Source organism: Paramormyrops kingsleyae, chromosome 13 (assembly GCF_048594095.1).
Source record: "Paramormyrops kingsleyae isolate MSU_618 chromosome 13, PKINGS_0.4, whole genome shotgun sequence".
NCBI classification, from domain to species: Eukaryota; Metazoa; Chordata; class Actinopteri; order Osteoglossiformes; family Mormyridae; genus Paramormyrops; species Paramormyrops kingsleyae.
Genome location: NC_132809.1, coordinates 13,968,943 through 13,987,570, shown reverse-complemented (window position 1 = coordinate 13,987,570; position 18,628 = coordinate 13,968,943). Strand labels below are relative to the sequence as shown.

General features: G+C 43.1%; 2 protein-coding genes across 4 annotated transcripts in view; both read left to right on the top strand.

The window, feature by feature from the left end:
- LOC111859523 (uncharacterized oxidoreductase YjmC-like) lies at positions 1 to 10,758 on the top strand. Of its 2 annotated transcripts, none has more exons than XM_023842281.2 (11): positions 1 to 157; positions 7,970 to 8,118; positions 8,401 to 8,589; positions 8,698 to 8,759; positions 8,855 to 8,908; positions 9,112 to 9,210; positions 9,304 to 9,439; positions 9,528 to 9,646; positions 9,923 to 10,018; positions 10,203 to 10,313; positions 10,426 to 10,758. In XM_023842281.2, exons 1-11 carry the CDS (start codon positions 129 to 131, stop codon positions 10,621 to 10,623), a joined length of 1,242 nt encoding a protein of 413 aa, XP_023698049.1. In that variant the 5' UTR covers positions 1 to 128; the 3' UTR covers positions 10,624 to 10,758. The 2 variants fall into 2 exon arrangements, with proteins under 2 accessions (XP_023698049.1, XP_023698050.1); XM_023842282.2 differs by having other exon boundaries at positions 5 to 136.
- Positions 10,759 to 10,911: 153 nt separating this feature from the next.
- Positions 10,912 to 18,628, top strand: part of LOC111859522 (potassium voltage-gated channel subfamily KQT member 1-like) — a 74,152-nt gene continuing 66,435 nt past the window's right edge. For both annotated transcript variants that reach the window (XM_023842280.2, XM_023842279.2), the window contains exons 1-2: positions 10,912 to 12,107; positions 17,927 to 18,017. In XM_023842280.2, coding sequence (XP_023698048.1) covers positions 11,713 to 12,107; positions 17,927 to 18,017 — 486 coding nt within the window. In that variant the 5' untranslated portion in view covers positions 10,912 to 11,712. The remainder of the gene's footprint in view (positions 12,108 to 17,926; positions 18,018 to 18,628) is intronic.

Here is an 18,628-nt window from a genome sequence, read left to right as displayed (position 1 = left end):
ATGGCGCTCAAAGCCAACCGGCAGGTAGCCTGCAGAGGAGGTGTGGAAACCGGACCGACTGGCAGCTCCCCCGCTCCATCCTACCTGCGCACCAACAACATCACCGTCAACATTCCGACCGCCCAAACATGAACAGGTACCGTGTCAAGCTATCCAGGTATATCCTACCGACAAGAAATTATTACTAGAATATAATTGGCGTTGTTTATGTAAAAATTATGGGAAGTCGTACTATAAATATTAAGGTGGTACATGTACATTTGTATTACACCTCATAATAATTTTGTAATCAATAATAATAATCATAATAATTATTATTATCATGATAACTGATAACTTAAAGAAGGGCCGAACATAACTTATTTGTAATTGTCATTTTTTATTTACTATTATTTTTCATTGTGATTATTTATGTTCTACAGTTGATACAATCGTTTACATTTTTTAAAGACATAGAATCATTTTTAATCGAACTGAAAGACCTTCGTACATAAACGCTTATTCAACGTCTCTGCACGGGTAAGGATAAGAGTCAATTATTATTATAATACGATATTTCTAAGCCATTAATTAGATATTGGATTGCTTCTAAATTAATTATTACATAGCATATGTAGTATAGTTTTCATTATTTAAAAAGCAAGTGATTTCCTTATTTTGGTGCTCCGATATAAAGTAAAATTCAGCCTTTAAAAGTTGCATGTAACGTAATTTTTTTAAAGGAACCCTAAATAAAAGAGTTCTTTGCTTTTGGACGTAAACATCTTCGTTCCCAAGGGCTGTATAGAGTGGAACATCATGTTTGCTACCCTGGGACACTCTGGGGACCGTCTCACAAACTCAGGCTGAAAAGGGGGGGGGGGGGTTATGGAGAGGGAACGTACCCCCCCAGGCTGCGTTTTGGCCTTGACCTTCAGAATTCTCTCCTGCCTGTTTGTCCTGGCCAACAGACTAGGAGGCTTTTGACATTCAGGCCACTTGTGAAAGAACTAGTTACAGGAAAAGCGAGTTCCGGCATCACAACATTCCCAAGACAAACAGGGTCTTGCTACTCCTCCTTGATTGTTCTGCCCGTAACTTGGCAACAGCTTGTTACCTGCTGGTTCATTGGTTGTAGTGGAGAGCTGCCTCACTCCATCTCCTCCTTTGCCTGTTGTAGGTTGCTACAGTGTAGCACAATGTCGCTTGTCTGTCTCAGAAGTTTGCAAAAGCTTTCTGTAGCTTGCAGAAATAGAAAAAATCACAAGACAGCACAAGGTAATACTGAACAGCCCTGGAAATCAGTATATTCTCTATATTCCTATGTCCCCCTTTGCATTTAGTGTTGTTTCCAAGTTGGTACAGTATATGCGAAAATGGCTTTGTTTGCCCCTAGGGATAAAGAGAGTATGACTATTCTATTAGTAGGATTGGTAACTTGATCTATTTTGTAGTTTCATTAGGTGAATAAGGGGATTAAGCCACCCGAATGTGTAGTCTGCATGTATGTTTTGCTCTCCTAGAATTTCACCTTTATTAAGTGCAACTGGTCACATGAAAGAGTCTCAAGGTTCTTAGTGTATTGAGGCCTGGCTGTCCTCTGCAAAGTGTTTGATTTTAACATGATAAACCCACTTTGGACAAAATCGCTTCCAATTGTCGAGAAGTAAGACAGAATCCTGAATGAGGTAAGGGAGGTTCGAATCACACCCACCAGGAACTGAGCTGCAGCTTTCCATTGCTGATATGCTGATATGGATATGGTGTGAAAAGGCTGTCCCATTTTGAAGGTCTAGAAAAGCATCTTTCTTTTGGCAAGTTGTGAAGGATCCACCTCATGGATCCTTTGCAACCCGACATATCCCAAGATTCATTGCGCAGAGGTAAAGTGGGTGTGTCCCAGCTAGGCGATAGGAGTGCCGCCTCATGACTCAAGGGTGAGGGCGGGAACAGCCGGTGACTCAAACACAAGATGCTTTGGGACATTGGTGATACAGGCACGTTAGACCGGCATGCTCTGTCCAGTCACTGGGACTTCAACTGGGACTTATTGTCTGGTTTGGGACAATGGAATGGGACACTCTGATCCTGCATGCACTTGTTGATCCCTTACGTTTTGTTTACCAAATTGATCCACCCAACCCTCTGTCCGTGAGGCAGCGTTCCATCCCTCTCTGAAGTTCGTCATAGAGCCGGTAAACAACATGATGTAATCTGACACACTAAACCTAGCCAACTCCCTACAAATCACTAGTAAGAAGGGAAGCCAACTGCCAACACATCTACCAATCAGACACAAGCTCCTATCAGTGGAGATGTGCGCTAGGAACATTTCAACTAGCCCTTCTGACCACTAACCAATTCATTATTGCCTATTCCTTGGTTATGGTTTTAGGCAAGGCAATTTGACTGGTAAGCATTAAGAAGGCTATTCAGACAAGCTTATCGGACTCCTACAAAATTCAGCACCAACGTTACCAAATCGCCCTGCGTATATAGTGAATAGTAATAATAATATGCCATAGACAAATTAAAATTAATTTTCGCCATTAAGGACTTGGTGCACTTTGGACAAAATCGCTGCAATTGGCGAGAAGTAAGATAGAATCCTGAATGAGGTAAGGGAGGTTCGAATCACGCCCACCAGGAACTGAGCTGTACTCGAGCCGAACAGCGAAAAGACAGTTTTCCATTGCTGATATGCTGATATGCTGATATGCTGATATGGCCCCGCTTACTAGCACGCCCGAAAGCATAACTGAAGTAAGATGGTTGTATCACCACCATTTGACTGGTTGAAATGCATGGAGACAAGAAAGAAGCGGAATCATTCATTATCATTAGTATCGCCTATTGCAATGTATTGATGCATTCCCGATAACTCGGAACTTGAAAGTTTCCAACCTCCTACTTGGAAAAAGAACAATAGAACAGATGAAATGAAGGGATTCGTGATGCAAATTTATGCAAGCAAATGTTAATTCCGCTACCATTTGATGCTAACATAATATGGCAATTCTCACAGACGTGCTAGCAGAAATTAGTTGGGTCCAAATTCAGGGACTGGATCCTTCAAAGGCTGCATTCGAAGACCGAATGCCTCACAGCGGTGTGAAAAGGCTGTCCCATTTTGAAGGTCTAGAAAAGCATCCTTCTTTTGGCAAGATGTGAAGGATCCACCTCATGGATTCTTTGCAACCCGACATATCCCAAGATTCATTGCACAGAGGTAAAGTGGGAGTGTCCCAGCTAGGCGATAGCAGTGCCGCCTCATGACTCAAGGGTGAGTGACTCAAACACAAGATGCTTCGGGACATTGGTGATACAGGCACGTTAGACCGGCATTTGAGACTCTGTGGCCAGCCATTGAAATGTTGTTTTTTATATAGAAACTACAGGTGCTGTATCTGCATCAGATATATTTGGATAGACATGTTTCTTAATTGGCTAAAATATCCTGTTGGAAAATGCCAGAAGGCCATGAAGCCTTTAGAGTCAAATCAGTATGTTTCAACTGATAGATTAAAAACAAAATATTTCACCACTACTACATGTAATCTGTCCAAATAAGAAGGGACATTAACATCAATCACAACCAACAGCTGCCCACCACTGGCTCTGGGTGTGACCAATGTTCCCCCACCACCGACAGGCCAAGAAAAAGCATCTACATTATAATTAAGTCTGTTCTTGAACGCCCACAGTCTTAGGCTAGGTCAGAGCTCACATATCCCATTAGCTCGCTGCAAGGTTTGGCTGTGGACCCAAACGTGTGCTCTGTCCTGTCACTGGGACTTCAACTGGGACTTATTGTCTGGTTTGGGACAGTGGAATGGGACATTCTGATCCTGCATGCACTTGTTGATCCCTTACGTTTTGTTTACCAAATTGATCCACCCAACCCTCTGTCCGTGAGGCAGCATTCCATCCCTCTCTCAAGTTCGTCATAGAGCCGGTAATCAACATGATGTAATCTGACACACTAAACCTAGCCAACTCCTGACAAATCACTAGTAAGAAGGGAAGCCAACTGCCAACACATCTACCAATCAGACACAAGCTCCTATCAGTGGAGATGTGCGCTAGGAACATTTCAATTAGCCCTTCTAACCACTAACCAATTCATTATTGCCTGTTCCTTGGTTATGGTTTTAGGCAAGGCTATTTGACTGGTAAGCATTAAGAAGGCTATTCAAACAAGCTTATCGGACTCCTACAAAATTCAGCACCAACGTTACCAAATCGCCCTGCGTATATAGTGAATAGTAATAATAATATGCCATAGACAAATTAAAATTAATTTTCGCCATTAAGGACTTGGTGCACTTTGGACAAAATTGCTGCAATTGGCGAGAAGTAAGATAGAATCCTGAATGAGGTAAGGGAGGTTCGAATCACGCCCACCAGTGCTGCAGTGCTGCAGTGCAGGATTTCGAACAAGACTCTCAAGATCCTTAAGCAGCCCTCAAAGGAGTCATGGACATTGTCAGGCTAATTATGCTGAGTAACTAAGCCTACATCACTGTACTATTGCGCAACTGCACTACTGTGATGAAGCTCCCCCACCTAGGCTGTGTAATATCTCCTTAGCAGATGTACACCTTCCAAGTCTCTGGCTGGAAAACAATGGCAGTAGAACACAACCCAGCATAGAACAACATAGAACAAATATAACCCAGCGGAAAGCCTTTAGGTTGAACTGGATTGCAGGAGTCGGGTGGGGCCCTCATCGGGAAGCGGAGCTTGCTAATGCTTTAACGAGAAAAGCCACCAGCAACTTACTAAAACAGACTAACAGGAAACTCTGAAGCAGCAGGACCGAAGGTGGATCAACGTGCCATTAACTGGTTATACGTTACTCTGGAAATAATTTTCCATGTGTCTTATAGGTGACAAAAACATTAATATGTGATAGGCATGCGGGATTGAGGAGCTGCGGCCTGGCTAGTGCCTAACTGGTGCCGGATCCTCCCGGAACACGTTTCAGGACCTCTATTTTTGACTGCCTGCGTTCCAACACCTATTGTGCTGACAGTTATCTGCTTAAAAAAATTATAGTATAAAATAAATGTAACAGGTAGTGGCTGCTGCGTTTTTTTCCCGCCAAAAACTGCCTCCTCCCTGAGCAACTACCATCCACATTAGTTCCTACCTGTTACATAAAAAGTAAAATAAGTACAGTATGTGTTTTAATTTTCAGTCCAATTTCCATGCAATGTCACATCCTTTATTATAGTTTAGATTTATTCTTAAAAAGTTGTGAGATTGAGTGACACTCACAGACACAGACACTCACGGTCAAAACAGGACCAAAAGTAGGAGAATGGGGCATGGCTGTGGCGTGGGGTGTTTTAGACAAATAGATAAGGTAAGAATGTATTTGTCTATTTAACATTTTAGAATTTGTGTGATTCTGTGAAGTGTGTGAAGCGAAGTGTAAAGTAGCCAAAAATTACCTGAAATTATTGCCATAACATTTATATCATGTAGATTATTTGACATAGAGGCACGTACTGTAAGCCTCACAGCTAAGCAAGTGGCCACTTCAGTTTAGGTAGCGTGCTCTCTGCACCGTATTTTGTATGCCTTCCGGGACCTAAGGCCGCCTTGTTACCCTTCGCTCTCATATTCCCTTCGTGTTCTAGCACCTTCTGATTTACAGATTAAGCAGTCTGTGTATTTGTTATCATACTTCATAACATTATTTATATGACTGAATCACTTGTATCCACAGATTTGGACTCAAAGACATACACACGCCTTACCGCTTTTTGGATGTTTCATTTACATCTATGTTTTGTATTTTAACTGAAGGAATTTGGATTAACTGTACAATGGTACAGTGAATGCTCTGTTATTCAGACATTTACTTCCATAGTTTTGTTCTGCATCCTTCAATCATACATCAGAGAACCTGTCTACCTGTGAGCTAATCAATTTTACCAGGAACCAGCTTAGGCAAATTCAGCAGGTTGCGCGAGTTAAACCTTTGGGGTGTCTGTGGTACATGTTACATGCCTGTTATTGCTTTAATCTTTTTCCTGTTTTCTCTACATGACTTACATTGCGTACATCTTATATTGTGTCCATTTTGCAAATATCTGGCCAATCTGGATTATTCCAGAATCCTTGTTGAAAACCGTACGACAGCTAGTTCCCTCCCAGGATTCAGATTTTATTGAAACATAATGACAGAACTGTGTTAAACCACCAAAAATTCAGCAGCAAGCCTTCCTCACACAGTAACATTGTAGCAATCCCTCAGGCTTGCTAATGGCGCTTTTCCACAGCCACCAGGAACTGAGCTGTACCCGAGCCGAACAGCGAAAAGACAGTTTTCCATTGCTGATATGCTGATATGGCCCCACTTACTAGCAGGCCCGAAAGCATAAATGAAGTTAGATGGTTGTATCACCACCATTTGACTGGTTGAAATGCATGAAGACTAGAAAGAAGCGGAATCATTCATTATTATTAGTATCGCCTATTGCAATGTATTGATGCATTCCCGATAACTCGGAACATGAAAGTTTCCAACCTCCTACTTGGAAAAAGAACAATAGAACAGATTAAATTAAGGGATTTGTTATGCAAATTTATGCAAGCAAATGCTAATTCCGCTAGCATTTGATGCTAACATAATATGGCAATTCTCACAGACGTGCTAGCAGAAATTAGTTGGGTCCAAATTCAGGGACTGGATCCTTCAAAGGCTGCATTTGAAGACCGAATGCCTCACAGCGGGAACAGCCGGTAACTCAAACACAAGATGCTTTGGGACATTGGTGATACAGGCACGTTAGACCGGCATTTGAGACTCTGTGGCCAGCCAATGAAATGTTGTTTTTTATATAGAAACTACAGGTGCTGTATCTGCATCAGATATATTTGGATAGACATGTTTCTTAATTGGCTAAAATATCCTGTTGGAAAATGCCAGAAGGCCATGAAGCCTTTAGAGTCAAATCAGTATGTTTCAACTGATAGATTAAAAACAAAATATTTCACCACTACTACATGTAATCTGTCCAAATAAGAAGGGACATTAACATCAATCACAACCAACAGCTGCCCACCACTGGCTCTGGGTGTGACCAATGTTCCCCCACCACCGACAGGCCAAGAAAAAGCATCTACATTATAATTAAGTCTGTTCTTGAACGCCTACAGTCTTAGGCTAGGTCAGAGCTCACATATCCCATTAGCTCGCTGCAAGGTTTGGCTGTGGACCCAAACGTGTGCTCTGTCCTGTCACTGGGACTTCAACTGGGACTTATTGTCTGGTTTGGGACAATAGAATGGGACACTCTGATCCTGCATGCACTTGTTGATCCCTTACGTTTTGTTTACCAAATTGATCCACCCAACCCTCTGTCCGTGAGGCAGCGTTCCATCCCTCTCTCAAGTTCGTCATAGAGCCGGTAAACAACATGATGTAATCTGACACACTAAACCTAGCCAACTCCCGACAAATCACTAGTAAGAAGGGAAGCCAACTGCCAACACATCTACCAATCAGACACAAGCTCCTATCAGTGGAGATGTGCGCTAGGAACATTTCAACTAGCCCTTCTGACCACTAACCAATTCATTATTGCCTGTTCCTTGGTTGTGGTTTTAGGCAAGGCTATTTGACTGGTAAGCATTAAGAAGGCTATTCAGACAAGCTTATCGGACTCCTACAAAAATCAGCACCAACGTTACCAAATCGCCCTGCGTATATAGTGAATAGTAATAATAATATGCCATAGACAAATTAAAATTAATTTTCGCCATTAAGGACTCACTGTTATCCATCGTCTTACCCATTTGATAACTGTTTATTGTAGTCAAGATTTCAGGCACAGCACTTTCAGTGACCCACATTACATTCTGGTGTCATGTTTACTTAAGACCAAAACAAACATTTGTGACACTTTACACTTTGAGACTTTCAGGATTAGACATTTGCTATCCTCTTGGTAACACTCAGGGGTAACTCATTTCTCAGGTGCCTCATCTTCAGTTCAGAGGTGCTGGAATTCATCGAGAAGTGCATGGTGGCTGTGGGAACCCAGCCCAGTCACGCAGCCACCTTGGCAGATGTTCTGGTGGAGGGAGACCGGCGGGGCCACTACAGTCATGGACTCAATCGCATGGGTCAGTTTCCATCCAAGCCTCTAGACACTGAACCGTCGCACACTGAATGATACTCTCCGGACTCAACCATGCTCTTAAAAATTAGACTGATCTCTTCTTGTAAAGTAGCCACTGAGGTTATTATCCAGGTGGTTCAGGGAGAAGGATTCAGAGTGGGAACCATAAACTGGAGAAATCTCTGCTGGTTTGCACGGAGAGCTCTACAAAGCGATGGAAAAAAGTGATGACAATGAAAGACTGATCTGTTTCTCCTAAGCTGACCTTATTTCTTCTCCTCTGCAGACATGTACGTTAAAGACATCCAGACAGGCATTTGTGCTAAGGAGGGCACCCCCACAATTGACAAGGAGACTGTGGCCACAGCGCTGGTGAATGGAAGGAACCTGCTTGGACCTGTTGTGGGCAACTTCTGCATGGATCTGGCCATTCAGAAGGCCAGGGACGCAGGCATTGGCTGGGTGGTAGCTTATGGTAAATCTACATATCAGGCAGTAGCAGCTCAGGACAACATATATAGAAAAGACTCAAACAATCATGTCCACTAAATGGTCACACTCTTGTTTTGTTTTGTCTGCTTAGGCTCCAACCACTTTGGTATTGCAGGTTATTATTCCATGCAGGCGCTGAAGGAGGACATGATCGTGAGTAGCACTTTACCACACTGTGAACTCTGTCTCCACCTAGTGGTAAACTGTAAGAGCACATCCCTCAGCTGTTGCATCCTCTACTTTGGCAGGGGATGAGTTACACCAACACATCTCCTCTGGTGGTGCCAACAAGGGCAAAAGAGGTAGGTCCTTAATTGTTTCAATTTCCTGCAGCTTGGATCGTCTGAGTGTGGATTCGTGTCAGTATTCTCCCTGGAAATGTACCATGCTTATGTGATAAAGTCCACATCCCATGTGGAATTTCTGTCATATTCCAGGTGCTTGTCTGTGCTTAGCTGGCAGGCTGATGCAAAGCGGTGCTTCATGTTCTCCTTTTTCATTTCAGTGCACGCTGGGTACCAATCCCATTAGTGTGGTCGCTCCAGCTAACAATGGCGACAGCTTTGTGCTGGACATGGCTACATCTGCAGTGGCCCTGGGGAAGGTAGGACCCACTCAGCTTTGAGCTTTGAACAGAGTTCTTCAGTGCACTGCACGGCCCAGAGTGTTCGGATGTTTCTTGGTTTGGACCCTGCAGGTGGAGCTCCATAATCGCCGTGGCGACACCATCCCAGAGGGCTGGGGCTGTGACTCTGAGGGCCGGCTGAGCACTGACCCGGCCGAGGTGCTGAGCGGGGGTGGCCTGGTGCCCATAGGCGGGAGTGAGACCACAGGCCAGTATTCGTCTTTCCACATCCTTGCTGTTGCTGATCAACACAAAGCAATGCATGTAATTGATGTGGGGTTCCTCCTATTCCACAGGCGGGTACAAAGGTTTTGGTCTGGCCATGATGGTGGAGGTTTTCTGCGGCATTCTGGCCGGCTCTCAGTACAGCAAGCATATACGCACCTGGAGGGTCACAGACCGTGTGGCTGACCTGGTTTGTATTTACGTAATAACGGAATGCTGAGGTCCAGTTCAGTGCGTACTGTATAAAGAGGTCCTAATATTCAGGTAGCATATTGCTGAGGCCCTCTAGTGGCCATAATAAATACTGCCGTTCCTCTACGAACAGACAAATGGGGTTTGTAAGGAGCGGTCAAACAGCGCATTATTATGTTGCTTATGTATCTTTTTGTTCAACTGTGTAATTCATTGCTTGCACAATTATTTTTAACCGTTACCCTCAATTAACAAACTGTCCTTTTGATTGCAGGGCCAGTGTTTTGTAGCTATTAACCCGGCTTGCTTTGCACCAGGATTTAAAGACAGAATGTCTGACCTGCTCTCTCTACACAGGAATCTGGAGCCGGTGAGTGTCGCACGTTAAATCCTAACCTGCCATGGGAACTGAGCCTGTGGCTGGACCGTTGCCCAATTATACATTTCCAGCATGCAAGCTTGAAATGAATAACCAATATTCAATAATCGTCTACATGTCCGGCAGCAAATTGCTGTGTCCTGTGACTTTTGACCGCATATCAATGTTGTATTAGTCTGAACCAGGCGCTCCAGTACTTATCCCGGGAGACCCAGAAAGGTCCAACATCCAGAACTGCAGGACCCTCGGCGGAATCCCTTATGACATAGAAGTAGTCAATCATATGGTAGGACACCATATTAGCGCTGGCAGCCCCTGACTCTTGTTCTGCTGTTTGCATGTCACCACAGCTGTTTCCCAGAATGCACCACAGTCACACATCCTGTTTTCTTTTTCAGAACAATTTTGCCAAGAACTTTGGCATCGAGCCCCTGTTGCCAGTCAATAGGCCGGTGCCAGAGCAGATGCCAAAGCAGATGCCAGGGCAGATGCCAAAGCAGATGCCAGAGCAGATGCCAAAGCAGATGCCAGGGCAGATGCCAGAGCAGACCCCATTGCAGAATGACAATCCATCGGAGGCCAGAGGAAGAGTTTAATTATTTCCTTTTTTTTTTTTGCTAAAAAATTATAATTTTTTAAAATCTGTTCTTAGGATATGCCTAAGGTGATAGATATCAAAGCAGTTATAACGAGCCTTCCAGAAAACCTAATAAAAAACAATGAATTCTTAAGGGAATCCATATTCTTGGTACAGGTGTAGGTAAGGTGACCTCCACAGCCACTTCAGGCAGTGGTTCAGTATCAAGCTGCTAAGAGTACCTGTCACCACACCGCCCCCGTCCAACAGCGCATGACTGCGATTAAAACTGGGTTCTCTATCACGAAGGGGCTCCTGCTCTGTGATGGATGGCTGCTCAAGGTCATGGCTTCACAATACACCAATGTTTCTGTAAGAAAGGTAATCTGCTCACAAAAAGCTGCCTAATTTTCAGGGGAAGTAAGAAAGCGAGCAGTTCAAAAGACAGGGACACACCAAAAAAAAGTGCTATTAGGTATTTTTATTATAAGTCAATCACATAAATCATGCAGACTTGTCAGTCCTGCTGATCTTCATCAGCTGATCTAAATAAGAAGGTTTTGTTCTATGTTTTATTTTCAAAACTCATAATTTTTATAAAATAAAATATGATTCTACATATCTTAAAGACTACTTACAGATGTAGCGAACTTTTGAACTCTTTAAAATTTGTTATTTCATCTTTATTCTAACTGGCTTAAATGGCTAAAAAGAAAGGCACTTATTCTGCTGAAATCCCCCTCGAAGTTGACGTCGGGCCGCCCTCGCACACTAATAAAACGTCACTCAACAAACTTAATTTCCGAAACAGGCGCGCAGTTTTACTGCCATCATCCGCGCAATATGCACACACGCGCGGGGGTAGCAGGTGAAGCAGCAGCTAATGCCATGCAATAACTGTACTTAAGGACGATATTAACTGCATGAGAAGAAAACCTGCTTTGGAAAACATAGTTTAATTACTCCTGCTCAGGTTTTCCGCGTAATTTTTTTTTTTTTGCACAAAAGGACATTCCTCCTTTTCTAGTATCGCCTGCGTCGTATATTACATGAAGTATATCTGGTAATGAACCGCATCTAATCCGGTTTCAAAGCAGCTTTTTAAAGAATGTCCACTCCGATCGAAGCTGACATATGGCACACCGGTCGGTCTTCAACTGCCGCAGGACATGCGGAGACGCATATGGAGTTAGAAATGTCCGAGACTGCGTCAGCTTCGGCAAAGCAGCCCGACGCTTCAGAGGCAGCCGCGGATGAAAGGAAGAGCGAATGGCCGAGCGCAGGAGGGACCGCGGCCAACAGCGGCAGCCGCTGGGAGGAGATCGCACTGGACGCCTCCGTTAGCGAGCCGATGTCCCGCATGCCGGGCGTGCGCTTCCACCCTCGCATGTCAGTGTATAGCACCACCCGCCCCTTATTAACCCGCGGCCACATCCAAGGACGAGTCTACAACTTTCTGGAAAGACCAAGCGGCTGGAGATGCTTCGTCTATCACTTCACCGTGTGAGTCTTCTGAAGTTTTCGATTCCCAAGGGGTCAATTGATACAGCTAAGACCTTGACTTTTTTTTAAAAAGTAGGCTTACAGCAATGATTAACCAAAAAGGTCCATGTATACACTGGTTTTGTTACAGACCTAACGCACCTACATAATACACTTAAATATTTAGTGTAATTTTGCAGGTAAAAGTGAATAACACGTTGGCACGTGATATATTAATTAATCACATAATGATATTCCATTAAGCCTGCCCCCACCACAATAAACTAGCCAATTAGAACTTGTAATTATCTACCAATACATTTTGTATATAGTGGGAAAAGTAAGCCAGTAGCCTATTTCACAAGAACTGAATTCTGAGACTCTAAACTCCCTACAGGTACACTAAAATAATTTAAATGTTATTAAGATGAAATAAACAAATTTCATGCAATATGAATGTCAAGAACATTTTCCTTGTGATCATGACAACTAAGGTAAGCATAAAATTAACAGCAGCAGCATAATGAGATTCGCAGAAGGTATGTAGAGATGGGATTCTGGATTTCTGGTCATGGGGATATATGGTACTGCAGGCAACAGCCTACAGAACAGGGTTTTAGCAGAAATGTCCTCCTCAGGGCTGACATGGAAAGGGTAGTCTTGAAAGGATCAAGGGTAAAGAGCAACAGAAAGACCATATTAAGGGACTTTGGAGACTGGTAGTATTTAAGACCTTCTGTTCTATTTGACTCCAACCACCACTGGCTGAGACAATGAGGAGATACGCAGATCTGGACATCGAAGTTGGCGACCTGACTGTGAGCTGTCTGTGCAACCCCTGATGTTCTGCTCCAGAAGAACACAGCTCCCTCCCTCCTGCTTTCCAGTGTTCAGCAGCACGTCTGTCCGGTCTGACCCAGAGCACTGCTGTCCTACGACTAAATATTCATGGTGTACCAGATCAGACAGCACCTTTGATTCCCAGTTTACTGTGTGTTCATTTCTGCACCTTCTGATTCAGTAGCCATGGGTGATCAGCAGGGTTTATGGTGTTAATCGCCGTGGTTTGTGGTGTTAATCAAAGGATTTCAATGTTCCTAATACCTGCCTCACCTTGAGGCATTGGCTGTTGGTCACTTGGGATCAGTGAGATATTTCTTTTCATTCCTGGCTTTGTTATTGCGAGTCTTGATAACATATAAGCAGCAGGTGTAACTGCGATGTACACTGATGTTCTTCCAGTTCAGAATGATTTTTTTGCTAAAGCAATGTAACATTCAAAGAGATCATTTCAAAAGCCATTTACTTTGAAATTTGCTACTAAATCTTGCTGTCCTTGAGCATGGTATTTTTATTTTTTGGAGTGAGGAATGAAAACTGGGGGCCAGAACCGTGCAGCTTTCCCAGTAACTGTTCCACACCTAAGCCAACGGACTGTTTTGCCGCTGAATTTCTGATTTTAATCTCAAACAAAGGTTCTCACATACGATGAAAAACAGGATTCTGAAATGTGTTTCCCACATGTACAGGATGCCGTTGTAATGTCTTGATCTCCAGCTTCTGGCATCAAAAACAGACAAAAGGTGACAAACGGGGAAATGCTGCGTACCGTGCTGGACGGATCCATGCTGATTTCTGCTTCCTTACGTACTTCCTTACCGGTGTTTACAGAGGAGGATAAATTAGGAACACAAGTTAAGGAGTGGTGTGTGGCTCCTTGTGTCAGGAGCCTGTACCCGCGACCAGAAGGTTGATGGTTCAAATCCCTTGGCTGGCAGGCTAATTTTATCAGTGTTGGGTCCTTAACCCCAAACACTGGTCCAGAAGAACAGGAAAATGGCTGACCTCAGGAGCTTCACTGCATGGGGATTTATGAAAAGGGGAAGTCTTTACTGGGGGGTTTGATTAAAATGAATAAGGATGCACTTCTTAAAATAATAAGTGTGCATTTAATTGAAGGGCTAAAGAACATTTTAGGGAGATTAAGCCCCCCTAAAACATCCATAGCGATGCCCTGGGTGACCCCGCAGTTTGACCCCTGCTCTCACCTGGATGTGTTTTTATGTTTCAGAGGAGAGTAAAATCTAAAGAATTTCTATATACTTCTGCAAATAGCAAATAAAGTATCATTAAAGTGAGTTTGACCTCCACTGAACAAACAGAGGTAATCTCACTGCTTTTGTGCCTTAGTTTACCCAATTATACCAGGAGACTGAACACGGGGGGGTTACTTTGCCATGTACTGGCATCCTGCTCATGGTGTTGCCCACCATGTGCTCTGTGGCATAAGCTCTCGGGCAACCAGAGCCCTGCCCGCATAAGCAGACAAAAGACGGAAGGATGGAAGGATCTGTTATTCCAAACTAACAATGTGGGGGTTAGAGTAAAAACGGGTAGAGAGGCTATTCTACAATGAACTAAAGGAGTTTGATGCACTAATCCATCATTTGCCAGCACCTTCCTGCAGGACCAGTGTGTGTGCTGTGCTTATAAATATGACTTTGGCATTTTAATAAGTTTAACTGCTTAATTTTTACGGATGCAAATACGCAAACATGAGGGATCGTTAAAAATTGAAAATACCCGCAGGTTATGATGGGGTGACATTCCGGTAAACCTGTCGTAAGGCGAAAATTTTGTAATGCGAACATGAGTTTTAATACAGTACACCTAATCTAACAACCTAGCCAAGCCTACCTTAGACACGCGTAGAACGCTTACATTGGCCTGCAGTTGGGCAAAATCATTTTATAATAAAGTCTTGAATGTCTCGTGTAATTTATTGAATAATGTGCTGAAAGTGAAAAACCTTTAGCCATCGTAAATTCGAAATATCGTGACAGGGGCCATTGCGACCCAGGGAGCGTCTGTATGCAGTGTATTTTTGGAAAATGACCAACCCCTCCGTAAACCCCTCAGTGTTTCGCGGTGGAATTACTTGCTACTGACCAGTACCGGGCCGTGGGCCAGGGGTGGGGAACCCATAATTTAGGGTTCTGAGATGTACTAATTAAATGCTTTATTCATCACATTTTTTCACAAGAAACCATACTTCACTCATATTGCTTTTATGAATAATTTTACTAAAAAAACTTGTTAAATTACTGGAATTCATCTGTTAAATTGAATACACACCAGACAACATGTCTCCAGTGGTATGATGGGAAACAGCAGTAATTTATCCAGCTGGTCAGTCTGCAGCAGGCTGTGTCCAGCTGATGATTATTATTTTTTAATCTGCAAGTATTTTTTTTGGCAGGGGGGGGTCACACTCACTCCATATGCAGTGTTGTATAAGCTAATAGCAAGGTCAAACACTTACCCTTTTCATTGCACCTTTATGTTCCCCTTGTTGTTGGTGGGTTTGTTTCATCTTACACTTTTGATAAGTGATTAAACGTTGCTGTAATTCCATTGTAGGCCACCCAGTGAGAGCTTGTTTTCAGATTAGGCAAAGCGATAATGCCGACGTCACAGGGCTGCAGGACACTCACCTTATCAAAGACCTTCAGATTCCTGACACACACAAACACATATACACTCACAGACACATACTGACATACATACAAACACGACACATTTACACTCACAGAAACATACACACAAACACATATACACTCACAGACATACACACACACACATATGCTCAGACACATACTCATACACAAACACATATACGTTCACAGACACATACTCATACACAAACACATATACGTTCACAGACACATACTCGCACACAAGCACATATACGTTCACAGACACATACACACACACAGAAACACATATACGCTCACACAAACATTCACACACACACATATGCTCAGACACATACTCATACACAAACACATATACGTTCACAGACACATACTCATACACAAACACATATACGTTCACAGACACATACTCGCACACAAGCACATATACGTTCACAGACACATACACACACACAGAAACACATATACGCTCACACACTCACACAAACACTCACACAAACACATATACACTCATAGACACATACTCATAGACAAACACATACACACTCACAGAAACATACTCACACATACAAACACATATATGCTCACACAAACATACACACATACAAATACAAACGTGGAGTAATACAATTTTTTTTTCCAATCTTGCTCAGAATATTTATTCTCGATGATATTACTACAAATAACCATTCAGATTTTCAATACAGCATTTTCAAAATAATATAATAAAAATGCTAATATAATAATAATGACCCGTCAAATATGAAGTGCAATTTCTACTTTCTATATTCCAATTTCTACCTGTACCCAACTTGAATTCATCATATATCTTTAAATATGCTTGCAGTGGAATACAGCACAAAAAAAGAGAAAAATGTAATATATACACACACACAATCACATATATATTAGAAAATGATAGTAGGAAAATGAGTTTGTGTAACTTAATGAAGGGTTAGACAAGGCAGTCGTCACGACCGATAGTTGTCCCACCATCATGGGCAGTTCAACTGTTTTGTATGGACACGATTAAAATGACTGAATGGTCATTTCTGAAAAATGCTCACCTTTTTATGTTGCTTTATATTGATTCGTTACTTGATTTATCGTTATCTGTTTTGCTGAGCTACAAGTACTGACTTGTTTAGCCCTCCAGAGTACATTGTGTCCAGTGAGTTTCTTCAGGTTGTTTTGGTTACATTCTAGCTGTTGTCATCTTGACCGAATTTTCTGAAGTAGCTGTGCATGGCCATTTAATATATAATTATTACTCATAATATAGTAATACTACTGCTGGGTATTCAACCAGCAGCTGAGGTTTGGTGACCATTTAGCAGAATCTAAAATATTGTGCTGCGTTTACATCCTGGATTTATGCAGCACATCTCACTGGGGAATAACATCGGCTCAGGCATCAGCTGTCCTTCCTCAGTATGAGTGAGTGTGGATGGGGTAGGAGGATTTGAACTTGAGGGGCCTCCTGCCAGAGAGAAAACAACTTTATCTTAGTGTGTTTGAGGGTCCAACGCAGCCTTCTGTTGATTTAGTCTGAAAAGCGCGAGTGACCTTGTGGAAGAGCAGACCAGCTGACGTGTGTTGGGTTAGTCTCTATAGGAGCTGGAATCTCCTTTTGGGCAGGACAAAGTTTGCATTTGGGTCACTTCCCAGGGTTACAGATGGCGGGCTGTATTATTAAGCACACCAAATAAAACGCCTGCCACAGCTGCCTTTAGCATGGGGGCGGCTGTGAGAGTCAGAATGCTGTGTCTCATTCGTGTTTTATTATCAAGGTGATTATTGCTGATAAACCTCAAAACCAAGAGGCTTTGTCCTGTAGCCTGAGCCACATTCCATGTATTCCATCCATCCATTTTCCATCCTGCTTATTCTATTGGGTTGTGGGAGGTCTGGTGCCTATCCTGGAAGCAATGGGCATGAGGCAGGGAACAACCCTGGACAGGGGGCCAGCCCATTGCAGGGCACACTCACACACCATTCACTCACACAAGCACGCCTATGGGCAATTGAGTAACTCCAATTAGCCTCAGCATGTCTTGGGATTGTGGGGGGAAACCAGAGTGCCCAGAGGAAACCCCATGATGACACAGGGAGAACATGCGAACTCCACACACATGTAGGTGGAGACTTGAACCCAGGTCCCAGTGGTGTGAGGCAACAGTGCTAACCACTGCACCACCATGCCACCCCCATTCCATGTATTAAACAGTAAAAAAAAGCTTAACTAAAGTTTCTGAAATTACATGATGTGGAATGACTTTGAATACAGATTATAGGAGTGTACGGCACATAACTGAAGGTCATAAAAATGTTCTCTCCCTCCTTAAGGTTTCTCATCGTCCTTGCCTGTCTGATCTTCAGTGTTATGTCAACAATTGATCAGTATCAGCCCCTGGCCCACAGCGTCCTCTTCTGGGTGGTAAGTCTTCAGATGGCTTCAGATATTTATTTTGGGCTTTAATAATTTGTTTGCACCACAACTAGAATTAGTAAGTAGTGAAGGAAGCTGGTTTTGCCTGTATCACTGTAAAATGTGTTAATAACAAAAGCTTGTTAACACAAACAGCCTGCTCCTCCGAACAGAGAATCATGTGACTGCACCTGAATGTATACTGCATGCAGACCTGGTCAGGAGGTTCACTCACTGTGTGCTCAAGCATTAGATGTCAGAATCAGTCCCTGCCTGGCCAGCAGGTGTCGCTGTCACCCCTTTCCTAGTGTTTGAGTGCTTCGTGATTATGACCCTCACCTGTGTCTTGTTGTTCATAGCCATAGAGTTTGGTTGCTTGTACAGTAATTGTCCCACACCTGTCCCTCATCTTCTTTCATTATCTGTGTACATATGTGCCTGTATACATCGTTGTGTGTCTTTAGCTGCTGTTGCTCCTACCCCCCTGCCTTTGTTTTTGTCATTTACCGACTTTATTGTTGACAAGTCATGGTCTGTTTGTTTCTTGTGTTCTTTTTGAGTTTTAAAAAAGTCCTGTTTTGTGTGCCACAATGTGCACCGTCCGTCCGTCACCATGCCCT

What these genes read in the sequence shown, in the direction of transcription:
- LOC111859523 (XM_023842281.2), top strand. Translation starts at nt 129, where the DNA reads ATGAACAGGTACCGTGTCAAGCTATCCAG. An exon ending in TGGCTGGGTGGTAGCTTATG is followed by an intron (nt 8,590 to 8,697) that starts GTAAATCTACAT and finishes TTGTCTGCTTAG; the next exon opens with GCTCCAACCACTTTGGTATT. An exon ending in TAGAAGTAGTCAATCATATG is followed by an intron (nt 10,314 to 10,425) that starts GTAGGACACCAT and finishes TTTCTTTTTCAG; the next exon opens with AACAATTTTGCCAAGAACTT.